General features: G+C 39.7%; 1 protein-coding gene across 4 annotated transcripts in view; it reads right to left on the bottom strand.

The window, feature by feature from the left end:
• The window catches only part of THSD7A (thrombospondin type 1 domain containing 7A), a 435849-nt gene extending 410028 nt beyond the window's left edge, over positions 1-25821 (bottom strand). For 2 of the 4 annotated variants that reach the window (XR_012132273.1, XM_037019842.2), the window contains exon 1: positions 25190-25821. Coding sequence is in view for 2 of the 4 variants with exons in the window: in XM_037019842.2 (XP_036875737.2) it covers positions 25190-25364 (175 nt within the window). In the remaining 2 variants the exon portion in view is untranslated. Of the gene's footprint in view, positions 1-25068 lie in introns of all 4 variants that reach the window. The other 2 variants (XM_073238769.1, XM_073238770.1) reach the window with 2 other exon arrangements.
• Positions 25822-26831: the final 1010 nt, after the last annotated feature.

The following is a 26831-nucleotide window of genomic DNA, read 5'->3' as shown; positions in this document are numbered from 1 at the left end:
AGAACTTAATAAAGGTGAATGTAATAACCACATTGTTTTTCTTGTGAAAACTTCAAAAAAAACAGGTTGTAATAGCATTAATGAACAGTTTAATTAGGAAGAAAAATGTGTGGGGGATTATGAGGGCAAGAAGTAGAGAGCCAGAGGATGGCTGAGGGCAGCTGAGGTCACAGCCTGTCTTTAACAGATACCTTCTCCTACTCAAGAGAAATAAAGGAGAAAAAATGTGCTCTCAGGAAAAAGGCAAGTACCAAATGATTTCACTCATTTTTAGAATATAACAACAAAGTGAAACTGAAGGAACAAAACAGCAGCAGACTCACAGACTCCAAAAAGGGACTAGTGGTTACCAAAGGGAAGGGATCGGGAAGGGCAGGTGGAGAGGGAGGGAGAAGGAGATTGAGTGGCATTATGATTGGCACACATGGTGTTTGTGGGGGTTCACGGGTAGTCAGTGTAGCACAGAGAAGACAAGAAGTGACTCTGCGGCATCTGACTACGCTGATGGACAGTGACTGCAATGGGGTTGGGGGGAGACTTGATAATATGGTTGAATATGGTTGAATGTAGTAACCACAATGTTGCTCATATAAAAACTTCATAAGAGTTTATATCAATAATATCAATATTACCTTAATAAGAAAAAGAAGATATGACATTTTATTTCTCACAATGAACTTCCCCTTTCTGTGTGGTTTCCTGGGAATGTAAGAAAACCATAGCTCACTTTATGGAGGAAGATTTTCACAGCCTATGATTACAGTCTCATGAATGTATCAAATTATACTTGATGTGCAGAGAAGCAATAAGAATTATCCATCCTAAATATTACGGTAAGCACTATTATATCATCAAGTAAGACAGAGCTAAGACATTTTTTAAACTCGAATGAACTCTTTTAAGTAAATCTGGAGCTTGCTGACTTATTAATTCCTGACTGTGATGGAGATACTAATAACATATTTCTCAAATACAAATTTTAATTGGCTTTCCCACTAAAGTTCGAAAAAATGGGTCTCACATGTACCAAAGCATAGATGCCATGATGCAGGATTCAAGGTAAATATTGCTGGAAGTTGAATCCAATATCCAAGTTTAGTTATTAATTTCTGGGCTCATGTTGACGTTGGAGGTTCTGGAATATTGGGTTTGACAAAGAAGTTGATCTGAACTGACCATTTGGTTAAACAGCATGAAACTGAGGCATGTGGAAAAATAATGGGACAGAAATAAAGTCAGAATCTGGAACAGAAGCAGGCAATCCTGCAAGGGAAGGACTGTAATGGAGGCATTACAAAAGACTGAACAAGGACATAGAAACCAGGCAGAAAACATAGCTGTGGCATAAAGCTGGCAGTTACTGGAATGAGAACAAGAGGTAAAACTGACAGGAATCACTGAGGCCACTGAGGACACCTCAACACTGGGACTGTTTAGTGTCCTTAGAGCACTTCAAATGCACCACTGCCAGAGCCCAATTACACTGATTTATGGCTGTGATGTGTCTGCATCTCCTTCAAAGATGTGAGTTCATTAGTGACCAAGGGACCGTTACCTAGACGAGGATCCAGCCCAGAGTTCAGTACAATGTTTGTGCAGTAAATACAGTGGCTCACAGGGCACCACAGCTCATACTGATACCACTAATATGTTTGGAATAGGTTAAAACAGGAAGGGGGAGGAAAAGAGCCTTCCTTGAAAGATAAAATAGCAAACAGTTTGTCTTGATCTCAAATTTATCCTTCCATCCTACATGCATTAATAGGACACAACAAATAAGATAGGCACTGTACACACCTACACGTAGGCAAGGTCACTGAAGATGAGAGAATGCTTTAACTTCAACTCTCAAAGGTGTGGATTGTGAGTATATTACCTTAATAAAAAGGTAAAACAGAAGGCTATACATTTTTTAATGAAGAAAATCATTCAGGAAAATACTGATACTTTTGAACATGCCTTAAAAGCACATAAGCAAATGAAAAAAGACTAAAAGACTCTTCAAATTTGGTTTAATTCAGCATCCTATGAACTAAAAATTTCTTGCCAACTTCACAGTTCTACTACAGCAATAAAGTTTTGGTCACAATGAAGACTGGTTGATTTCAACCTTCTTAAGACATTTATGTATCATGATAATCTACAGATTAAATTATATGCAGTATGACATTAGTGTTAAGTACATTTTATTGGTTTGTATTTTAAAACTTGGTAATTTGTGTGTGATGTCTCTGCTGTCTACTAAGTAGGCTGTGATTAAGACACCAAATTTCTTGTGCACATTAGCCAAAAGAATTATCAAATGCTCACACAATTTAAAATAAGGACAAGTACTATACAACAGTTATGTGAAGACCTTCAAAATGGAAAGAATATTCCAAGTTTTTCTCTGGGGTAAAATTGCTATTTGGACTATACCATTACACTCAAGGAGTAAAATGCTTCTACAGTGTGTTCATGATGCATTTGGAGTGCTCAGTCATCCACTTTGTCAAGAAGGAGTTTTGATATTGATCCAATATTTAGGAAAAGACACACACAGACCTGAATTCAAATTAAAAATTCTATCACACCAGCAGTTGCAGAAACTTACTACATAAATCCCTGAATACTGGCAGTCCTAATTTTCATCTTTTCATTAGATGTCCTAAGATATATAGTATCTTCAGAAAAGTCATTTTTAAAGTACAAGAGACAGAATGAGAATGTTTCCAAAGCCTATTTACGGTAATGTTTGCAAAGGATTTCATCTGAATAAATTTACACTAGTTCTTTTACTTTCAATAATAAATTCTAGCTCATTTCACAGCTGTATCCCATACAGCAATCCACAATGAATATATCATGGTTCAGCTGCCTGTAGACAAATATAATGATGCTGGCAGGTTTCACTTTGTCTCCTTAGAAAAGGAAAACTACAGCTGGGATGCAAATATTCCTGTACAGGACACTGCAAAAGTCAGCACTTCTGTTGTTGATCATATTCCTATTCAAGAAAGTTTATCAGTTTATGGACTTAGAAAATGATTCCCAAAATTAAAGGTAGACTGCAATATTGTACTAATACACAACACAGATGGTCAGACATGGAAGGGGGAGAGAAAAGGCAAGAAGAGCTTAGTAGGAAAGAGAACTTTAGGGAGACAGTGAAAGAAACCTGAGACTACACTGTCAAGGTGAAGGAGATAGTGTGTATGGGTGTGTGAGAGGAGAGAGACAATGTTGGAGAGAAGCTCTATGCTGTATTTTGGGATATGAAAGGATTTAGGATGTTTGTTATATGATGCTTAGTATAAATTCCTGTTATATAGTCAAGAAAATCCAAGCTTAAATCTATGAAACATTTTTAAAAAGGAATAAAAAAGGATAACATCAATATACTGAAAGTAAATATTGAGTTATGACTTGAAGCAGCTCTTTATACTTTTCAATGTTAACATTCATTGCATCATAGAATATGAGAATATGTTTATATTGGATTATAGAGCAATGAATTGTTTATATAAAATACATTATTCTAGATCACAAAATTGAAGAAAGCTATGAAAATAAATGTTAAAATCTCAAGAACACTGTCAAATGCTCAGTCAAGATACCAAAAGGTCAAAATATTTATCAGAACACAAATGTTGTAATCATTTGCTGTATCTCCCTATGCTTGTGTGAAAGTATATTTGTTATTGCCTATTGACTATACCATACAATGCTAATTCAAATATGTGAGGCTTACTCCTCACACAGCTGAAGATTATTTTCTCATACCTTTGTTTCTTCAATGAAAATACTAGGAAGTATATTTGAAGTGTTTTATATATAAATATTTTATTTTTGTGCATATTATAGCACAAAAAGCACCAAAAAATTTGTCCTGGCTGTTCCCCTATGGTAAGAGTGTGGTTTGGGTCAAATCACATAACCTTAAGTATCTGAGTTTACTCTTTCATTAAAGGAGAGAGGCATTACCTCTTGTCCTATATTAATGAAGAAACTGTGAGAATTTGTTAAAAGAACCTTAGAGAATTGTGGAGTACCATGGGAACACAAGCAGTACTACAACATTCACTAAGCTGTAAAAACCAAACAGGAACTTCTACAATGCATTAACATTTAAGTTTTTCATTAGTTTCACTTAGACTTCTCTGTGCAGTTTAAATATATGTGATTAATTTGCTCTTTAAGTCTTCTCAGCTCTTTCTTCCCAAATACTTTTTTTCTTTATTGAAGCCTACACTATACAATCAGATAAAGAAACAAAAAGGAGCTTCCTGCAGGCATCCTATCAAATGTGCTCATGATTACTTCAGATTTTCCTCCTACATGTGCATGTAGTCTAATGAACTCGGTCCCCTAAAGCACTTGCCTATATTTTCTATTTACCTTCCAATTAAACATTGAAACTTTAATGTATTTCCTTATGTGAAAATTTTATCATGATTGAGGTTCTTGGAAAACACAATGCATACTGTGCTGTGTTCAAAAAACTGTGATTGAAACAGTCTGACAGTTCCTCAAATGATGAAACAGAGCTACTGTAAGTCCCAGAAATCCTACTCCTAAGTATATATTCATGAGATATGAAAATATATATCCATGCAAAAACTTACATACAAATGTTCATAGCAGTATTATATCTTACAGCCAAAAAAAGTGGCAATATACCAAATATTCACCAACTAATGAATGAATGACATATCCATACAGTGAAATGTTATTTAGCAACAGAAAGAAATGAAATGCTGATAGATGCTACCACATGGATGAAACTTGAAAACATGCTCTTAAAAGAATCGAGTCAGAAAAGATCACATAAGGCATGATTCCATTTATATGAAGTGTCAACAACAGGCAAATGCATAAACACAGAAAAAAGATTAGTGTGTCTAGGGCTCGGCCTGATGAAGGATACAGGAGTTTGGGCTTGGTAGGCTAAGGGGTACAGGATTTCTTTTTGGGGTAATGAAAACGTTCTAAAATTGATTCTGGTAATAGATATACAACTCTGTGAATATACTAAAAGCCTTTGAATTGTATATTTTAAATGCGTGAATAGAATGACCTATGAGTTACATTCAATAAAGCCATTAAAAAATAGCTCTGTGATAGTAATTACAATATTCAGTATATGGCCAACAAAGAAAGGTCACCTTGCATATAATGACTTGGTAAGAGAATTATTCTTTCCTCTAATTTTCAGTTTTCATTAAATAATCAATTTAACTTTTGAATAATTCTATCAAGATAGAAAATTTCTTCCAGAAGAATGATCTTGAAATCTCTGAGGATTTTCATCATGATTTGGGACATCATGATGCTCATGGTGCTACAGTGCTTGGTCAGCCATGATTGAAAGAGCACCCTGCCTGTTCTTGTATTTATTCTCTTCTTGTGGAATTTTCACAGCTGAAGCAGTTCAAAGCCAGTTCTATAAAACAAGCCAGGGTGCTGAAGAAGTTACATTAAATCTTGCAGTAAGAGACAGGGAGAGAAATGCATCTTTAGCAGCAGTCAAAGCTTTCATTATGAATGATTTGACTCCATAAATCCAAATCCATTTTGATGACTCCCCCATTAGAGATGTGTAGTTACCACTGCAAACTGTCAGAAGCAGCTGTTTTATAGAGAGCTGTTGAACCCATAGTCCTTGCTGCGTTTCTGTGAGTATCTGCACCAGCTCTGGGTAGCAAATGCCTTGTTTCTGCTAGCTCGTTCCTCTCACTCCACAGGGCCCATCAGCTACTGAGAACCAATGAAGCACAGTGTGTAGAGAACTGGAGGAAAGTGTTGATGTTGGCTGGAAGCAGGACTGTGTAGACACTTCCATTTGATTTGCTGCTCCATATATTCTCATGTCTTCATTCTCTAATACTCAAAAAAGTACCTTTTAAATATCTTTTCCATCTCTATAGTTAAGCTTCAGATTTTTAAAGACCTGTTGGGATTGTCAAAGGTAAAGCTTGTAAACTAGTGCCCCATAATCCAATGAAGGTTCACCAGATACTGTACTTAGTGAACAATGTTGTCCCTTAAGAGGTATTTTTAAAAATTGAACCCCATTGCTAAAAGCTAACACATGATAGACCCACAGCAGGGTAAAGGGGTGGTGTCGTTTCTTTAATTAACCAGGTTCCCACAGAGAAGTGTGGGGACAACCAGCCTTCACCCCATGCCTGGTACACTTCGCTCATTTATATTTATATTCTGACACTGATCGACCAGAGAAATAGTACACAGATATAAGGTTTATTCATTTTAACACTGGTCTAATCAAAACTGTAGAGGAAATAATAAAATAGTAAATCACCCTTATCTAGAAAACTGAAAGATACAGGCATACCTTGGAGAAACTGTGGGTTCAGCTCCTGACCACCGCAATAAAGCAAGTATCACAATAAAATGAGTCAAATGAATTGATTCCCAGTGCATATAAAAGTTATGCTTACACTATACTGTAGTCTACTAAGTGTGCAATAACACTCTATCTAAAAAAATGATGTACATACCTTCATTAAAAAATACTTCATTGATAAAAAATGCTGAACTTTTAGTGAGACATAATCTTTTTTGCTGGGGGAGGGTCTTGCCTTGATGCTGATGGCCGTGACTGATCAGGGTGGTAGTTGCTGAAGTTTGGGGTGGATGTGACAATTTCTTAAAATAAGACAATGAAGTTTGTCACATCAGTTGCTTCTTCGTTTCATAAATGATTCCTCTGTAGCACGCAGGGCATTTTATCTACAGTAGAACTTCTTTCAAAATTGGATCAGTCCTCTTCAACCCTGAAGCTGCTATAGCAACTGTAAGTTTACAAAATAGTCTAAATCCTTTGTTGTTATTTCAACAATCCTCACAGCATTTTCACCAGGAGTACATTCCATCTCAAGAAACCACCTTTTTTCTTCATCCATAAGAAGCAACTCCTCATCTGTTATCATGAGATTGCAAACTTTATCATGAGATGAAAAGGTTTAAAATACTGCAAGAATTACTAAAATGGAAGTAAGCAAATGCTTTTGGAAAAATGACACTGAAAGACTTTGCCAGGGGTGTCAAAAATCTTCAATTGTAAAAAAGCACATATCTACAAAGTGCAATACAATGAGGCATGCCTGTACTCCACTACGGAAATGACTGCGTTTACTTAGCATTATCTAAAGACAGCATTTCTCATACAAAGTTTGCAAGGAGAGTTGTCACAGTTCACTTATACAACAAATAATCTTTTAAAATTCATAAATTCATGTATGACTTAACATTTGCAAATATATTCTTTTACTCTTGGTAATAACTTATCAATTCAAGTACACTTGGGCTTCTAGATTCCACAAGCCAACCAATATCAAGCAAAGGCCATGCTCCTTATTCTGGCAAGCTCAGTGTAACCCTCCCACTCACTTCTCCACACATGCACTCACCTTTCTATCCACCCCAACCTATTCCCAACTCCATGCTGTCCCTGGACACACATGACATTTAATTTCTTCACAACTATTCTTTGCCTGGAATTCCATATATCTATAATCTTTGTCCATTTTGTAAGCGATTTATTTTTCAAACTTGGGTTTTATGAAAATTTCCCTTCCCTGTCTCTCATAAGATAATCACTGCTTTCACTGTCCTATATATGTGTGTGTATATATATATATATATATATATGCTTCTACTTTGCAGTAAGTTCACTAGATGAGAATTACTTATTTACATGTAGGAAATAAGGAGCTTCAGGAGGGATGGGTCCACATGCTACTCATATTTGTTCCCCAGCATAGAGCACAGAGCTTGGCATAAAATGGGCACTAAATGCCTGCCAGTTTTACTTAATTGAACCCAATCAACACAAACTAATGAAGATAAGGATTACTTAATTCTGACTGTTTCTGGAGTCCCTGAAGTTGTGCAATGTAGTGGCTCTGAATGAACTATATTTCCTTTAAGAAAAAATGTATTATTTATAACACATGTATTATACACACAAACACAGATATTCCTCAACTTAAGATGGGGTTAAGTTCTGATAAATCCATCCTAAGTTGAAAATACCATTAAATCGAAAATGCTTATCCTACACCTAATCTACTGAACAGCATAGCTTAGCTTATAGCTTAGCCTTCTTTAATGTGCTCAGAGCACTTACATTAGCCTACAGTTGGGCAAAATCATCTAACACAAAGTCTATTTTATAACACATTGTTGAATATATCAGTTAATTCATTGACTACTATACTGAAAGTGAAAAATAGAGTGGTCACATGGTACAGAACAGTTGTAAGAGTATTGGTTGTTTACCCTTTTGATTGTGTGGCTGACTGTGAGCTGTGACTCACTGCCACTGCCCAGTATCATGACAGAGGAGGTACAGCATATCCCTAACCCAAGAAAAGATCAAAAATAAAAATGTAAAGTATGGTCTTTACTGGATGTATATTGATTTCACATTATCTTAAAGGCAAAAGATCGTAAGTCAAAGCATCATAAGTCAAGAACCGTCTGTGTGTATAGAGTGGGCCTTTGAACAATTCAAGGGAAAGGGTTATTGACCCTCGTGCAAAGGCCCATGTATACCTTTTGATCCAAATACTTAAGTACTAATAGCCCACTGCTGACCAGAAGTTTTACTGAAAACAAAGTCAACTAATACATACACCATATGTTATTATACTGTATGCATACATTAAAGTAAGCTAGATAAAATTTTTTTTCTAATTGTCTCAAATCTCCAAAAAACTTTCTAATATATTTATTGAAAAGCAATCTGCAGTGAATCTCTGGCAACTTGCTGCACTGGGACAGTGACTGCATTGGGGTATGGGTGGGGACTTGATAATATGGATAAATACAGTAACCACATTGTTTTTCATGTGAAACCTTCATAAAAGTGTATATCAATCATACCTTAATAGAAATTTTAAATATAAAAAAACAGAAAAAAAGAAAAGCAATACGCATTTAAGTGGACCCATGAAGTTCAAACCCATGTTGTTCAAGGGTCAACTATTGTATATAAACACACAGACACACACATACATATACACATATATATATAATAGTTAATCCATATTGTTCCACCTGTTTCTGTTATCAGTACTGACAATGCATCAAAATCAACATAAACTATTTACAAGTAATACTTTATATAAATTATGTTCATGGATTTGCTGGCAGATAGATGCTATTAGAAACAACTACTAGTTAGAAATTTGTTCATGCACTGCAGATTGAAAACATGTTCAGGCACAAGAGAGGAAAACAGAGAAGATGGTGACATTAAAGGATCTTAAAAGCTGGAAGCTAGAAGGTAATGCAGACTTGTATAATAAGATCTTTCATATGAATGGGTCCTTGATGAACATAAAGGTTGTCATAAAATTTTCTAAAATAAAATTTTAAGATACACTTTTGTATAATTAATATTTTAGTGAAAAGTATTTATAATTACATATGTAATGTAAATATAAAACACATTTGAAGGGGTATAACAATTTCCACAGTACAACAAAAATGAAGACTTGCGTAGTAATTTAGCCAAAAATGACTGTGCTATTTCTATGTGCATGCGGATTACATTTGTACATGTATTTCTGTATGTATCTAGGTATGCACATACATGTGTGTGTATACATATATGAGGAAGGGGAGGGATGTGCATCAGGAGAGGAAAAAGGACTGTGAGAGCGGAAGCCTTGGCATTCATTACACACTTCCTGCACCCTTTCACTCACAGCATCACAGAACAGTAAAGTCTTGCCAAGAATATACTTAGGTGTTTCCACACAAAGGAATTTTGGAACACACAGTCCCACTTAAGGAGTCACACCTCCATCATTTCCTGCATGGCAAAGATAAGCACAATCACAAGTATAAATAAAACACTAAAGCAGAATGTTCCTGTTTTCTAAAACTATACTTTGAACAACTCTGCAAACAGCAAAACTGAAGGTTTTGCAACTCTGCTATTGTCTCTGACAGCAGGTAGAAGCAGAGAAATGTCAGATGCAGAGAAGCTTGCAGTGTATATGCAGGTCCAAACAGGAAGAAGGAAAGGACACAGATCCAGGAGACAAACCCTTTGCCAGTGAGTCACTGGCTGCTCACACCAGGGTCACACCAAATAAGAGAAAACACTAGGCACTTACATATGCCAGGCACCACCTAAGTAATCTATCTTCAAGTTTATGCCAAGTTTTCTTTAAAATAACCTGAAGGTAGATACTAATATCATACCTATGGCGTGGCAGAGCAACAAGAAACACAGAGAGATTAGAGATCACATTCTTCAAAAATTAAAAAATTAGGTAAGAATCATGTTTGTTCAAAAGTCTGTTCTCAAATTTCTCATTTATTAAACATATATGCAAATGTGCACAAATATACATTTATTTAACTGCTTAGCAGTCAGTATTTGTATCATTTTAAACTATGTTGTGGGAAGTTGGGGTTCCTATGGCCAGGATCCTCATGAACTTAAAACACCTGATGATGTAACTGGCCTGTTGCTAGGCCACCGCTTCCACACCTTTAGGCATTAGGCTATTATTGCACTATATAGAGATCAGCCCAGTGCTCTGGGTGGAGGCAGAGATGCTAGTGCTCGACCTACTGCTGGGAGAACAAGCTGGGTAAAAACTTTCACCCTAAAGAATGTTTGCTGTCATTTTCTTTGGTCACAGTGAATCCATAGCAAACTTGCTCGGGGCTGAAACCCATTGGCAAGACAATTGGTGAAAGTGGGCAGGGTTCATTGTTGACCAAGGAAAAAGACAGGTTGCCCTTATGGGAGGGGTACTTCAGTGGGCTGCCCCTGTGAATGGGGAGACAGTGGATTGTCCCCCAATGGGTATGTGGCCTGAGGTGGCTTGCCTCCTAGAGGACTGGGCCACACCCCAGAACTGGAGGCAAGTAGAGGTGATACCTGAGGCAGTAGGGATAGCTCTTGCTATAATAAGTAGGTCTTTTGAGAGACAGAGGGCCCGTGAGGCAGCAGGGACTGTGAGCTGGCTGCTTCTCAGAGTATTAAAAAAGTCTACAGAAGAGAAAGACATGATCCTGAAAAGACCCAAGAAATGACGGCACAAGAATGCAAGCTGCAAACTTCTGTGGATTCCCTGAAGAAGGAAATGGCATTGATGCGAGAGGAGGCAGCACAAGAATGCCAGCATGAAGTGCCACTGAAGAGGTAAAAGATTCCTTATAGAACAAGATGGCAGTGCTCTGAAGGAGGAAAAAGCCATCAAGGAAAAAGACAAACTCCTGAAGGAAGCACAGGCAGAGGGGGCACAAGAATGCCAGCTGTGAAGCATTGAGGTGAAGGTAAGAGAGTTGCTGAAGACTGAGGTAGCATTGCTGCGAGGCACGGTAGAAAAGGTAAAGGTTGTAACAGAAGAGGCACTCAGGGAAGGGGAGAGAAAGGTGCCATCAGTCCAAGAAATGGAGAAGCTGGGGAAAGATGAAGGGATGGTGCTGGAGGCACTGACCCCTCCTGTACTGAAAGCATGCCCAGTAGTTGTAAAGAAAATAAAGACCCAGCAGCTAAAAGTTCCCCAAGGAGAAGAGCAGCCTCCTCTCCAGGTTGTGGAGCACTCTATGCTCCACCCCTGTACTCAGGCTGAGCTGGTGGATTTGGGCTCCTGGTTTAGGCAGAAGCCCTTGGAGTCTATATCAGCTTGGCTCCTGCATCTGTGGAACCTAGGGGTGGATGGAATTGTTTTGTAGGGATCAGAAATGGGAAAGCTGTCTTCCCTGACAGTGCAGCCTGCCTTGAGGCAGTGATTACAAAAAGCACATCAGACCCCAAGGAGTCACTCCTCCTTGATTGGCTTATGGCTGCACTTCATGTTGTGTGGCTCAATCAGGGTGATCTACCATCCTCTCCTGTTAGATGGCAGATGTATGCTGAGTTCCAACAGGTGTTACGAGAGCTAGGCATAAGAAAAGCCATCTATAGTCCAGAGAATTATGGCCCAGATGAAAAGATTTTCACTACTGGGATGGGAAATAATGTGCTTCAAACAGCTCGTACATCCCTCTTTGAGTCTTTAGTGGCCATTCTTTCCCCTCACTTAGGGCAGCCCATAAGCGAGGTGACACATACAGTAGCAGACTTAGGAGAGGCTGAAGCAATGAGAACATGAAAAGAAATAAGGTCTGCTACTCACAAGAAGAATTTAAAGGGCCCCATGAAGGTTACAAGGACCCAGATGTGGGTTGATTTAATATGGATGGGAGCAGATGGAAGGAAATTAGATCAGAAGTCAAATAGGATCCTACTAGAGCTTTGGTAACAACTGAAACCAGAGCAGCAGTTCCAGCCATTAAGACCAAAGAGGCAGAGGTCAGAGACAGAGCCACGAGCCCAGCCTGCATGTTTACAAGACTTCCTGCTGGAGAATGAGCCAACCTCACTCAAGCCCACACAGGAAGATGATTGAGAAATATGGTTTGACTGAGGGGAAGATCAAGGTATCTGCCCTGAGGGACCAGGGGGGAACCGGAGGCCACATTTTGAAATAGCTATCCATTGGTCCCCAGTGAACATACAACATGTCCTGGCTTTGGTGGACACAGGGGCTGAATGTTCACTGATTCATGGTAACCGTGAGTAGTTCCCTGGGAACCCCACTATCATAGATGGATATGGGGATAAGGCAGAATGAAACAAGTCCAAATCCCTTTGGAAATAGAGCATCTATCCCTAAAAGAGGGAGGTGAGTTCAGACTGAGAGTATGTGTGGTGAAGGCAGTTCTTAAGGGACATGCCAGACACCTGCCCATAGTTTTGCCTGTGCCTCAGTGGGTGACTACTAACAAACAATACAAATTGCCCAGAGGGCATAAAGAGATTGGAGAAACTCTCCAGGACCTGGTAAAGGTAGGTATTATAAAGCCCACCCATAGTCCTTTCAATTTCTCAGTGTGGCCAGTAAAAAGCCAGATAGCTCCTGGAGTAAGACTGTGGATTACAGAGAACTGAATAAAGGCATAACCCTATGCACGCTGCTGCCCCCTCTATTGCAGGCCTGATGGATACACTCAGCCATGAACTAGGAACATACCACTATGTGGTAGATTTTGCTAATGCCTTCTTTTCCATTGACATTGAGCAGGAAAATCAAGAACAGTTTGCCTTCACGTGGGAAAGATGGCAATGGTCTTTCACTGTCCTTCTGCAGGGATACCTCCACAGCCCCACCATCTGTCATGGACTTGTAGCCCAGGACTGGCTACATGGGGGAAACTGCCAACGGTGCAACTGTATCATTATATTGATGATATCATGCTCACATCTGATTCTTTTTCAGATCTAGAAGGTGCAGCACCTAGACTGCTGCAACATTTACAGGAGAAAGGATGGGGTGTGAACAGTACCAAGGTTCAGGGACCTGTTTGTCTGTGAAATTCTTGGGGATAATCTGGTTGGGTAAGACCAAAGTGACACCAGAAGCAGTTATAGACAAAGTCCAGGCCTTTCCTACCCCTACAACTGTAGCATTGCTACAGGAGTTTCTGGGCCTTCTAGGCTACTAGAGAGTGTTTATCCTGCACTTGGCACAAATTCTGAAGCCCTTATACCAGTTGGTATGAAAGGGTGTCAGGTGGGACTGGGATGAGACATGTGCATCTGCCTTTAGTACAGCAAAATGGGCAGTCAAGGCCATGCAGGGCTGGAGTGTGATAGACCCATCAAGGTCCTGTGAGCTGGATGTTCATGTGACTGAAGATGGTTATGGCTGGGGTCTCTGGCAGCAGCTTGAATGAACTTGCCAACCTGTTGGCTTCTGGTTACAACTCTGGAAAGGGGCAGAGGTACATACACTGATAGAAAGACAACTGGCTACCATGTATCACACATTGCTGGCTATAGAACCATCACTGGAATGGCCCCATAAAGGTAATAACCACCTATCCCATCTTGGGGTAGATATGAGACTGGACCCAAAAGGCAAGGAGTGGTGTGGCACAAACGTCCACACTGGCCAAGTGGAGTGCTTACCTCCAGCAGCGTAATGCCCTCTCTAGTAGCCCCTTGAGAGAAGAACTCAAGCGTTTATTGGGGCTGGTGACATATACTAGTGAAAAGCAGGAAGAACTTGCTTTTGAACCATTAGTAGCAGAGAGTCCCTATCGGGAGGGAAGAGCCCTTATACCCGAAGATGCATGGTACACAGATGGTTCCAGCCGTGGCAGCCCCCAAAATAGAGGGCCATAGCTTTCCATCCTAAGACTGAGACAATATGGATGGAAGATGGTGAGGGGAAGAGCAGCCAATGGACAGAGTTGCAGGCCGTATGGCTTGTGATCAGCCAGGAGCCCTCCCCTATAGTTATCTGCACTGACAGCTGGGCTGTCTATTGCAGCTTGACCCTGTGGCTACCAACCTGGTACCATGCCAACTGGCTGGTTGGTCACTGACCCCTTTGGGGGCAAGAATTGGGGCAAGACTTATGGGCCTGTGGTCAGACTAAAATAATTACAGTATACCATGTGACAGGTCATTTGCCACTGGCATCCCTAGGAAATGATGAAGCAGATAAATTGGCCCAGATATGTTGATTAGAAGGAAAGCCTGCCTCTGATGCACCCCAATGGTTACATTAGCGTTTGTTGCAGGCGGGGCAAAAGACAATGTGGGCTGTAATCAGCTTATAGACTGTGCCTCAGCGTTTGAACGAGAGACCCTAAAAGAGAGCTCTGAGCCCCTTAGACATGTTAACACACATGGCTGCCTCCCGTATACACTGCAAGTACAAACCAAGGAAGAATCACTGAAACCAAGGTTCTGCCACCAGAACAATATCTTGCTGCCAGCACCAACGGCATTGAACCCCGGAGACTCCACTGAGTGGATGTGGCCTTGTACCTTTTGACACATGGACCAATGATGGCTGGCTCTCCTGGCACCTTGGGGACAAGGCCTGAAAGATGGCCTCCTGTGTATTCCTGGAATAACAGCAGAGTGGCCACCAAAGGTCACAGTAGTATATCCTGAATGGCCAGAAGGTAGGAGCATCTTACCGAGTTTTGTTTTATCATTATGGCCAGTGCATGCATCTCCAGTAGCACTATATATATAGACCCTTCAGTAACCCCATGGGGAAAGGAGTAAAAGTATGGTATACTAGACCTGGAAGGGACCACCTTCCTGCTACAGTCCTATCACAGGACCACTCTCTTGCATGCATCCTACCTGATAGACAAGATTTGCCTATGTTGGTGTCATTAAAACATGTGTCTTGTTGCCCTTAAGGTCTTTATAGATTGGGAACTTCTTCTGGCTTGAGGATTATTATTATTTTTGTTACCTGTATCAAAATCTTGTTGTATCTTAATTTTTGTTATTATCTCTGAGTTGTTGTTATCCCCTGTTGCTATTGTGGAATCTGGTTAAAGTGCTCCAGCTTTCTCGCACAGGGACCATTGTGGAAGATTGAAAGCATGTAGATTGTAAGGCGAGAATCCTGGAGGGGTGGAGTGTGGGGAAGTTGGGGTTCCTATGGCCAGGATCCTCACTGAACTTAAACCACCTGATGATGTAACTGGCCTATTGCTAGGCTACCTCTTCCACACCTTTAGGCAATAAGCTATTATTGTGCTATACAGAGAGCTGGGCCCAGTGCTCCAGGTAGAGACAGAGACACTCGTGCTCGACCTACCGCCGGGAGAACAAGCCGGGTAATAAACCCTTTCACCCCAAAGAACATTTGTTGTCATTTTCTTTGGTCACACTGAATCCATAGCAAACTTGCCTGGGGCTGAAACCCATTGGCAAGACATATGTGTTCAATTCCTTGCAGCTAGCCTCTTTCACTGTCAGGGGAAGCACCTGAATACAGTGGACCCTTCTGACATTTACAGTTGCACTCTCTGAATTTGGTGGAGAAAATTAAAATAATATTTAAATAATAAAATCGAACAGGCACTGTTTGCGTTCTGACGCCATTCTTTATCAGGCACATTATAAACATACTTGCAAACACATCCATCTATGATACTCAGAATATCTTATTGCCACTGCTATTATAAACCAAGGGTTAATTTTTTACTCAGTGGGGTACAATTAGAAAGCCCTGCACTGGCCATATACTGTAAGTTAAATTATCCCACTGCATAATCAGTGCCTGTGCCTGATACATTTACTTGGGGAAATTAATTTTCCATCAAGCTCTCCCTATAGTTCTAAGTTAGGTACTTGGGCAGCGTGCTGCACTTCTACCGCTACGCACACAAACTATCTGCTTCCTAGTCCCTGTTTCAACAACCACATTCTGTATCATTGTTACCTGTATCAAAATCTTGTTGTATCTTAATTTTTGTCACATTCTGGGCTGTCCAACACTTTTGTGTCCCTGGGAAGGTCCATGGGAGCAATCTAAGTAGAAGGTTGCCTTGACAACTCAATTCCCAGGTCAACTTACAGAGGTTCAGGACAGTGGACCTCCACTGTTCCCTAGAAATTCAGGAGGATATTGCACTTAAACTTTTTGCCAGCCCATGGCATCTCCCATGTAAGAGCAAGGAAAAGTGGATATGTAATAACCTGATTTATTAACCAGACCAGTCAGCTAAACACCAGGTGTGTGATACACTTGAAAATCTCACAAGCCAGCGACTTCAATCTAACCTTTAATATATCAGAGCATATTCTTCCACTTCATGGTAGTGTTTTCACCCCCACACTCTCTCCCAAGGTGTTGTCTTCAAGGTGGAACAAAACGGACGAATTGTAGGCCCATTTCTATTTATTTTTTGCTTAATTTTCATGTGTGCTTTATCCTTACAAAGCACCTGTCCTTACTGTGGGTCTTATCACCAGAGCAACAGGAAGTGGAGCGTGTGCAGCACAGCCTGGACTGAGACTTTGAACTCTACCACCTAGGCTTTCTACCTGCTCTTGCTACTCTACTCACATGATGAATAGAATGTGGATCCCTCACTAGAGAAGACATGCAAATGGCAAGCAAGCAGATGAAAAGGTGATGCTCAACATTGTATGTCCTTAGGGAACAGCAAAATTAAAACAATGAGATATAACTACACACCTACTAAAATAGCTGAAAATTCAAAACATTGACCATACTGGTGAGGATGTGAACCAACAGGAACTTTGGCCCATTGCTGGTGGGAATTAAAATGGTAAAGCCACTTTGAAAGACAGTTTGGCAGTTGCTTACAAAACTAAGCACACTCTTGCCATATAGTAAAGCAATCCAGCTCCTTGGTATTTACCTAACAAAGTTGAAAACTTATGTCCACACAAAACCCTGCCAGGGATTTGTAGCAGCTTTATTCATTAATTTTGGAAGCAATCAAGACATCCTTTAATAGGTAAATGGATAAAATGTACTACATCCATACAATGGGATATTATTCAGTGATAAAAAGTAATGAGCTATCAAGCCATGAAAAGACATGGAGCAACTTAAATGCACACTACTGAGTAAATGAGATCAACCTGAAAAGGCTACAAACTGTATAATTCCAACTATATGACATTTTGGAGAAAGCACAAGTATGGAGACAATAAAAATATCAGTAGTTTCCAGGGATTTGGGGAGGAAAGGGGAAATGGAGGGGGTGGATGAATAGGTAAAGCATAGAGAATTTTTAGGGCAGTGAAACTATTCTGTATGATACTGTAATAGTGGATACATGCACTGGTGCACACATGTAATTATATATTTGCCCAAAACCATGTACATTACAGTGACTGAACCCTAATATAAACCACGGACTTTAGTTAATAATAACATATCAATGTTGGCTAATCAATTGCACAAAAGTACCACACTAATTAATGAAAGACGTTAATAATAGGGGAAAGTGGGAGAGACTGAGCAAGTATGTGGGAAATCTGTACTTTCTACTTCATTTTCCATAAACCTAAAACTGTTCCAAAAATAAAGCCTATTAAAAATATTGTTTAAAAGAATGTGGATGATGTGACTGTTTCCTCTTTTCTCTCCTTATTTTGTTGCACCTCTTACAATGTCTCTTTCTTCCCCAGTGTTAGCAGTGGTACCGAGCTTCTCTTGACTTCACTGACGTCACTCAGTAAATGCTATGTGGACCATCTCTCTGTGATTTCTCATGGGTCACAGAGCCCCATTCAATATTACCCTATTACATGTATCATTTGAAAGTTATTGTCCATACAAAGAGACACACTTGTATTTTTCCTGTCTGCCCATATATCTTTTCTCATAGTATAATTTTGATACAATAACATGAAACCAATAAAAATGAGACCCCAAAGATTATAGCTTCACATTGCAAACTATGCAAAACATAAATTAGCTCAATAGCTCTGGAAGATGAAAGAATATCCTTTGGTTCAATCCAATTATGTAGCAGAAGCAAAAGATTATTTCTTGACATCATTGTTTTAAGTACATCCACGTTTCCCCCACTCTTTCCCAATATGTTTTTAACTATTATATCATTTCCTCTAACATTACCTTTCTTATTCCCTGGGTACCTGGGGATTAAATCCAAATTCCTTTATTTTTCATCATTTTAATGCATTCTAAAGTGTCAAGTGTAAAGTTCTGATGAAGAAAATTAGAAAAAAATCTCTACCTTATGACTCATTGGTACCTCTAACTCACACTCCATGATGCTCTTGTGATAGGAAAGATGTATTTTCCCAGTTGCCACTTCCCCAGTGCTTGTTTCACTAAGGACCACTCTAAGATGGCCTCTGTGTCCATTTCAAGGGAGGCTGCTCTATAAATTCACCAGACTGAGAAGCTTCCACACCCCCTTTTCCTCACTGTCCAGTGTCACCATTCTAACTTACATCAGAGGTTGAGAGGCTTCACTTCCTCCTAAAAGGATCCCAGGCATATCACACCTCCCTAGTAACCTGACGAGACTGTCAGCATCTCATCCTACCACCATCAGGACAGTTCTTCAGGTAGCAACAATAGGTAGAAAAGTCTAGGATGTGATATTCTACAGTACTCTTCATCACAGTCCTGATTGGTGCCTCCTTTATTTTGCAAACCAGGTAGTTACCTACAATTTGCCTAAGGAGCGACCGGAGTTACCATAGTCTCCTGAAATATTAAAGCTTACCAAAACGAATGAGCTTTTGACTTCTTCATCCAAATAATCAGTAAACTAAGGAATTCTGAGCATTAACTGTGCTATGTATGCTGAGAAAGAAGAGTAGGAAAACAAGACATAAACTGTAGTCTTAACGATTTATTTAAACAATCAACTAAGAACTAAAACTAAAGAATGCACAAACCAAAATAATTCTACTATAAAAGCATTTAATTTGGAAGGCAGAAGTGACAATGTGAATTGCAAGAATGTGAAATTTCAGATTCTTAAGACATCCTCTGAGACACAGCATAAAAGGAACCTGAATTTGTTGCTCAAAATGTTTTTATGGTCTTTGGGCCATGCTGTCTACATAAAAGAAACAATAGCTAAATTAATTTTTTTTAAAAAGACAAGCCTATAATAACTTCTATTTCTAGACTTATTTTGTTTATTTTTCATGGTGTCCCTTAATTGGAGAAGACAGATAAATGTGTTGGATCAGGAAAATTCCTGCACATTATGGAATTTTTAGGGGAGGAAAAGATAAAGAATGGGAAGAAAACTGACATTTTTTGAGTGTTTACTATGTTTAGGGCACTGTGGTAGGTACTTCCTATTTACTACCTTTAAAACTTCATAAATGCTCTCTCATTTCAGAACTGTCACCATCCTAATGTGAGAAAAACAAAGCCAGAGAGCTTAAGCAACTAGAGGGAAGATTTAAACAGTGGTTTGTGTGATCCCAAAGTCCATGTTCTTTCCATTCCTCAGAGCTCCCTTTATAATAATTTGTTATAATTTATCTAGCACTCTAACTGTATCAATTTGTAATTTCCAGTGCATTTACAAAAAAAAAAAGAAAAGGAAAACGATGCTTTAGAGAAAGCTAGAGCACGTTCCTGGACTTGCTCCAGGTCATAAAATTAAGTAACCATTGTACTATATAATAGAATAATGGCAGCAATAAAACCTACCATTTACTGTAAGTTCTAATAAGCAGTCTACTAGCACATTACATACATTCCCATATTTAGCCCCCAGGAAAACCCCTATGGAATACATATTACTTATCTATATTGAAGATGGAGGAAAAAGACTGAGGGGAGGTGAAATGATTTCATAGCTGGCATGGGATAAAATATTTGGATCCATGTTGCTCTGGATTAATTGACACTAATGCCCACATTCTGCCCACTCTGTGCTTTCCCCAGCCTCCATTTAATGAGCAAACTGTGTTGCATTCCAAATGAAGGGAAACTGTAAGCACAACTGAAGTGCAAAATACTTTCATTAGGTAGTGCCACCCTCATGCCACCCTACTACCTGGAATGACATCCTTCTTTCCTTTGTTATTTAATGAATGGTAGGGTTAGGACTGACATTTTTCCATACACATTGCAGAATATTTTACATTAGTACAAGCACATGAAAGAAAAAGAAAAGGATAACACTTATTTTTATTTTATACTGAAGCAAGGGATTATTTTACACACAATTAACTGTGTAAAGGATACAGTGATTATCGTTAATACTATCGTCCTGCATTGGATGAACATACTTCAAAAGTGTTAGTGTAAGAAGCAACTTTCTTGAGAGAAACCGCATCTGTAAATACTCTCATAACCTCAATTCTGAACAATGGCTACTTTGCATCTGTTTCCTGGATTTCAGTGTTTCACTATTACAAAAATAAATTCAATTGCTTCATTAAGACCTTCTTGAAAACACATCTCCATCTCAGAAGTTGATAGAAGTTGGATGTTTTCCCTATTTTCTGTCTGACTTGTGTTAAGTCAATCACATTTTGCTCAATGCGTTGATATTCTTAATTTAGAATTGCCAGGTGAACTATAGCTGACCATAATTATTATGGAAACAATTCCATATTCTAGAATATTAAAATGTGAAAAACTAAAAGTCTACCACTTATCAATAACAATACTCATCTTTCAATAAGTGCTTTACCTCAGTGTATATGAAATATGCTTTACAATTATTCACACAGACAATTTACCTTCCAAATAGCTGTGACACAAAACTATTGAAACATTTAACTTTTATATTTTAATAAATATTGTAACATCTTATATTCTGGCTTTTTCTCTGTTAAAAAAAAACAACAATGTCGTAAAGGCACTTAAATACCACTTGGTTATTCAGCTTTCTCGATTATACCTTTTCCACTACCTTATCTACTATTCAATTAAGTTTATATCTCTACCACTCTACTAGACATGTCCTTTCCCAAAACACTGTGGATTATTTTATCAGTTCCTCCCTTTACTTAATGTTTTCTGAAATATTTCACAATTCCTCTCCAGGCTTTTAGAAATGTTTTATACTATTTACTATACTTCTTCCATTTTGTACCTATTGCCATTTTCCTGGGACCTGTTTAGACCATGCTTTTTCAGGTTCTTTCACTAGTTTCTCTCCCATGGCCCTTTAAATCTCAATATTCTCTGTGAAGTATTCTAGCCCTTCTCTTCAACATTTTTCTTCTATTGATCACTCTCCCTACCATGCTTTGAAATATAATACATATTGAGTTCCAAGCCTACACCTACAGCCTAACTATTTCTCTTCAAGTACCTACTCATTCACGAATTTTCCCATTAGATCTATTCATCTGAATGAATTATTGCTACCTCAACGTCAGTATATCTGAATTAATTTGATATTCTTCTTCCCCATCCCCAGGAAGGTTGCTCTTCCTTCTTTCACATCCTGTATCTCAAGTAACTGGGTGCAGATACAATGGGATCTTGATGGCACTATTTCCTCCTCTCCCTAGCACTGGGTCCTCTGTACCCTAAATCTGACCAAACTCTTCTGCAATGTGACGACCCCACTTCCTCTACTACTCTTCACTTCTATGGTCCTACTTTTCCTTCCCTTTGCTTCTCAGTCCCTCTCAACCTTTTAATTTATCTCTCTCCATTTTGGGCAAAAAATATGTCAATCCTTTACCCCAAGTCTGTAAAGGCTTCCACCTGCATTTGGTTACACTTCAACTTTACCATAGTCTGAAGGTTTTTCTACAACTTAGTCCCAACTCATCTCATTAGCATTAAATCCACTAATTTACACCAAATATCCTGGACTTGAGTTGTACTTCAAGACCTAAGAATGCTGTCATGCCCGTTATTTTTATTTTTCTCTGTTCCCTTTAGCTGGAATGGACTTCCACTCTTCCTTTAGTAAAAATGCACCTCACCCTTCAAAGTCCAGATCAACATTAACTCCTCTTTGAAACCTTCCACAATCATCTTTATCAGATAAACAACCTCTCTGCTCTCACAGTGTTTTGTTCATGAGTATGGTATGCCATGTCATAACTGTTGTATATTTACATTATTGTTCAACTGCGAGTTTCTTGAGAGCAGGGATGACAATATTCTAGTCTGCCTTTACCACAGTGACTTCATATACGTCACACAGTTGAGTCCTCAAGAACTATCTGTTGTGAGTTGACTTAATTAAGTTTTCATATAATGTACACTATACATTAAACTTTCATACACACTATAAATAACATCATAAACCTTATATATTATGACAGACATATTAATACACCATGTATGCATATATATGTGTTCATGGTATAGGTATGTGCATATGTGTACATACATATGAAGCACTTTAGGAATGAAAAAGCCCTTAGATATCATTTTTTATGATAAATGAATATTACAAAATAGAAAACCAAGAACCAAAGTCACTGGATGACTTTGCCAACATTCTATAGCTTGTTAATTATAAATACAGTGTTAAAGTTCTTGTCTTAGTTCCTCACCCAGTGAACTTTTCACTCCATCACTTTAATTCAATGATCTCAACAATAATGTGACTCCCTATAATCAGCTATACCAAGACTAAGCTTATACCCCTGGAATAGATATCCTGGACTGTCTCATCTCATTTCATCTCTCAGTTCCCTTCCTGACTCTTTATTTTCATCAGGTGGGGAACACTTACGACTGTCATCTCTATAATTTCATTTACAGTGTATCTATTTCCTTTAGAGAGTCCCTACTTCCACTGACAACTACTCTCAATTGCTTTACAGATATGGTATAGTCTCTTTCCCTTCTGGGAAAAAAAAAAAAAAGAGGTCATCATTCTCCTCTCCAGTTTAATTCATCATTTTTTCCCACCAAACTGAGGATCATCGTAATAGATGGCATTATCATCTTCATCATAATAGCTTATATTTGCACATGCACCTAAATTTGAAGTTTACAGATTACCTTCTTGTAGCTCATTCAATTGATCTTCATACAATATGAAGAGTCAGACGAAGACATAACATTTGTATGCAGCTGAGAAAACTAGAGGTCTAAAGTTAAGTGAACTTCCCACTTTCTTACCTAATAAGGGCTAGAGCTGGAACTGGCACTGGAACATATCTTTGCTCCATATCCTTGCTCCTGAGAGTTTTTCAATATTCTAAATTGTTTATTGGCTTGTGTTCCCACCATGACATTTATGTTGTCATATATTGGCACCTCAGATGCTGCACAGGGAATGTTGCCTAGACTCTTCATTCTGAATTACTGCTTGGCTCTTGTTATTGTAATAGTATAAATTTCAACCAGGCAAATACTGTTCTGTCCAACACTTACCTGAGCTCTTACCAGTATTCAAATAATATCACTTAATGGTAAATTATAGTTTGATTAGTGCTTGTTGTTATGACTGAGCTTTTGAAAAGTAAAGCCATGGGCTTTAACTAAATAAGAGTTCTTCCTCTTTGTTTTAAATTAAAATAAATTAATTTGATTTCATTGGCATTCACAAATCACTGATCTTTAAACTGCAAATGTTAACAAGAATGGTTAACACTAACATTCAAATGGCTTTTCTAAACATGTGTGTGTGTGTGTGTGTGTGTGTGTGTGTGTGTGTGTGTGTGTGTGTGTAACACTCAAATGGCTTTTCTAAACGTGTGTGTGTGTTATTTCTTGCAACCCTGTGAGGCAATTTGGTACTTTGGCTTTAAATAAATGTCTGCTCAATCTCCTCCCTGAGTTGCAGCTAGAAGCAACTTCTTTAAAAATTGAGGATATCAGTGTAATTCAGTGTAATACCAGTAGAGTAGTAGACTGATGTATCTCTGCGCTAAGGAGCTATAGACAGCTGAAGCCTGGGAAAGAGACGCACTCTACTCTGTAACTTGTGTGAAATTCCACGATGAATACACACTTTCCCTGCATTCTAACTGCACCTTTCACTTACTTTTTTTGCATTGACAAAAAAAGAAAAAAAACCTCATAATTTATCCTAGCCCTCAGCAATAGGAACAATATTTCCCACTTTATTCCTATCAACATTTCAAGTATCAAGTCTGCTGAAGAATTCTCTGTGTCCTTCAGAGGAGGAGCCGCTGGAGAGGGGGAAGTAATTCCGCACTTGGTACTGTTTTCCTGCCTGTCACTGCCCCACTACGACCTCTAGTCAGCACTTTGGCTGGAGGGTCTGAGGGACAATTAGTGGCTGCTTTTGTGGGTTGGTTGAAAACAAAGCAAAAGGATTCTCAAGGCAAGAAAAGTTTAAACCTAAACATCCTACCAGCTGTACACTTTAAAAATCCCACAAATCACTCTTTTAGAATTGAGCTTTACACAGGTCTCGGCGAGCTCACTGGAGCCCCATTTCCCTTTAACTGTTAGAACTGCCTTCACCTGGCTTGTTTCCACGTGTCCCACATAACCACAAAGCTGTACTTAACAAATTCAACTCTACATCCACATCCATCACAGCACTGGGCAAAAAACACGAAATAAAGACTGGGGCTTAACTGATTACCTGTTCTTTGCCAAATACACATCTGGGAAACTCCCAAGTAAAATGAGAATCCAGAGGTTAAAAATACCGCACTTCATCATGAAAGTGCAGTGTCGGTCGTCCTCATTAACTACAGAGCTGCGAGAGAAACGGCATCGCAGCGCTCACTAAGGCTTCTTAGTTAGGTTTTACTTTCCCATCGGACGTGACCTAATTCTCTTCCTAGGGAATCACACTTTTTACCTTAGGATCCCGGCACACCCGGGCCATCAGGAAGTACAGGGGTCCCTCCTGCGGCCCCGCAGTTTCGCAGTGTGGACCCAGATGTGCAGATGGGAAGGCGGGCGAACTCCGTCGCACTTACCAGTCTTCCACAGATAGACGGTGTCGCCCCGAGCCTCGCCACGAGCCGCGGCCCCGCCGGCGCCCGGGCGCAGCAGCACGAGCAGCAGGAGCTGCGGGGGCAGGACCCGGACCCCCCGGCGCGGGCCCGCGGCTCCCGGGCGCCCGGACGCGCCGCGCCTCGCCGGCAGCCCCATGGCGCGCGGCCGCTCCGGGGTCCGGACCGAGCGCAGTCGGCAGGGAGTTTGGCTTCGCCCTCCGAACGTCTTGCCGAGGACTACAGAAGGCAAAGCTCTTCCCGCTATTGTTCAGTTCGGGTGAAAAGGAGGGAGAGCGCATTTAACAGCCGGGAACAAAAGCGTCCGCGGCGGCAGGGGCTGCCGCCGCCACCGCCTCCGGCGGAGATGCTGCCGCGGCTGCCATTCCGCGCACAGTGCGGGTCCCGGCGGCGAGGGAGGCGGCCGTCCGCAGGGCTCAGCTGACTGGGCAGGCTCTCCAGGCCCGGGAGGCCGCGCAGCCCCCGCCGCCAGCCGGAGCGAGGAGGGGGCGGGCGCCGACGCGAGCGACGGGCTGCAGGCGGGGGCGGCGGGCGCGCGGCGGCGAGAAAGGGAGCGAGCGCGGGGAGCGGGGACACCAGGACCCCGCGCCCCCGCCCGGCCACCCCCGTGCACGTGGTGCGAGGACAGACGTTTGCAAGGATACACCAATAAAAAGAATCACCGCCCGAAAGGTTCCTGCATGACAAATAACAGGCACTGAAACTCATCGTCACCCAAGGAGTCGAATGCTACATCTAGTGGCATTTTGTTCTTAGTGTATATATACACAAAGCATCAGGGTTTATAATTTACATTTAAGCGGTACCATCTGAATTACTTTATTTGGGAAGCAGTATTTATGACCAGATGTGAAAAAACAAAGTAAAACAGCAGAGATGTTTACAGTGCTGTCAAAATGCATTGAAAGACTTTTTAATTTTTTTTATTTAGTAATCTTCTCAATGAGCAGTACTACTGTGACAAATCAAAGTACATTGTCTTTTAGTAGCCTTTAAACTGAGTTAGTACTTAATAAGTATTCACAAAGCTATCTAGTTACATGGATAAAATTTTACCAAAACTAATCAGAATATTGTATTTCTTATATGAAGTAAGCCCTTTATCTACTTCTCTCTGTCAAAAACATACTACCTTTAAGTATCCACACAGAGAGTGAAATGAAAGGAAGCAGTGAGTTTCCATTATTTGGACATCTCCAAATTAATAAATTCTTTACTTAAAATTCCCTGACACTAATTTCTCTAAAGAAAAATGCCTTTCATAATCTAAATGTTCTAATGAGTTTGGGTCTTTTGTTCTTTGTGTTTCTTAACCAGTAGTGTTTCTTAAACCAGTAGTAATAGGGGAATGTGTGTGAAGTCAGATAATGTTTTGCCTTTTTCTTTCTCTCTTTCCCCCATAATAACCTCTTACAATTAATTCATTTCCTACTAAAGCTAAAATAAGATCAAGACATTTAGCCAATTAAAAACTCAGCAAACAGAAAGTCAAAGAAAACCATTCACATCCGGTCAGCAATATTTGGCCAAGTAAAATAAAATTTTAAAAGCGGGAAAACTACTTTATGAATTTACTCCATCAACACAGGCAACCTAAGAGTTTAAA

The sequence above is a fragment of the Manis javanica genome, chromosome 6, assembly GCF_040802235.1.
Source record: "Manis javanica isolate MJ-LG chromosome 6, MJ_LKY, whole genome shotgun sequence".
Lineage (NCBI taxonomy): Eukaryota > Metazoa > Chordata > Mammalia > Pholidota > Manidae > Manis > Manis javanica.
This window is presented reverse-complemented; position numbering and strand designations above follow the sequence as displayed.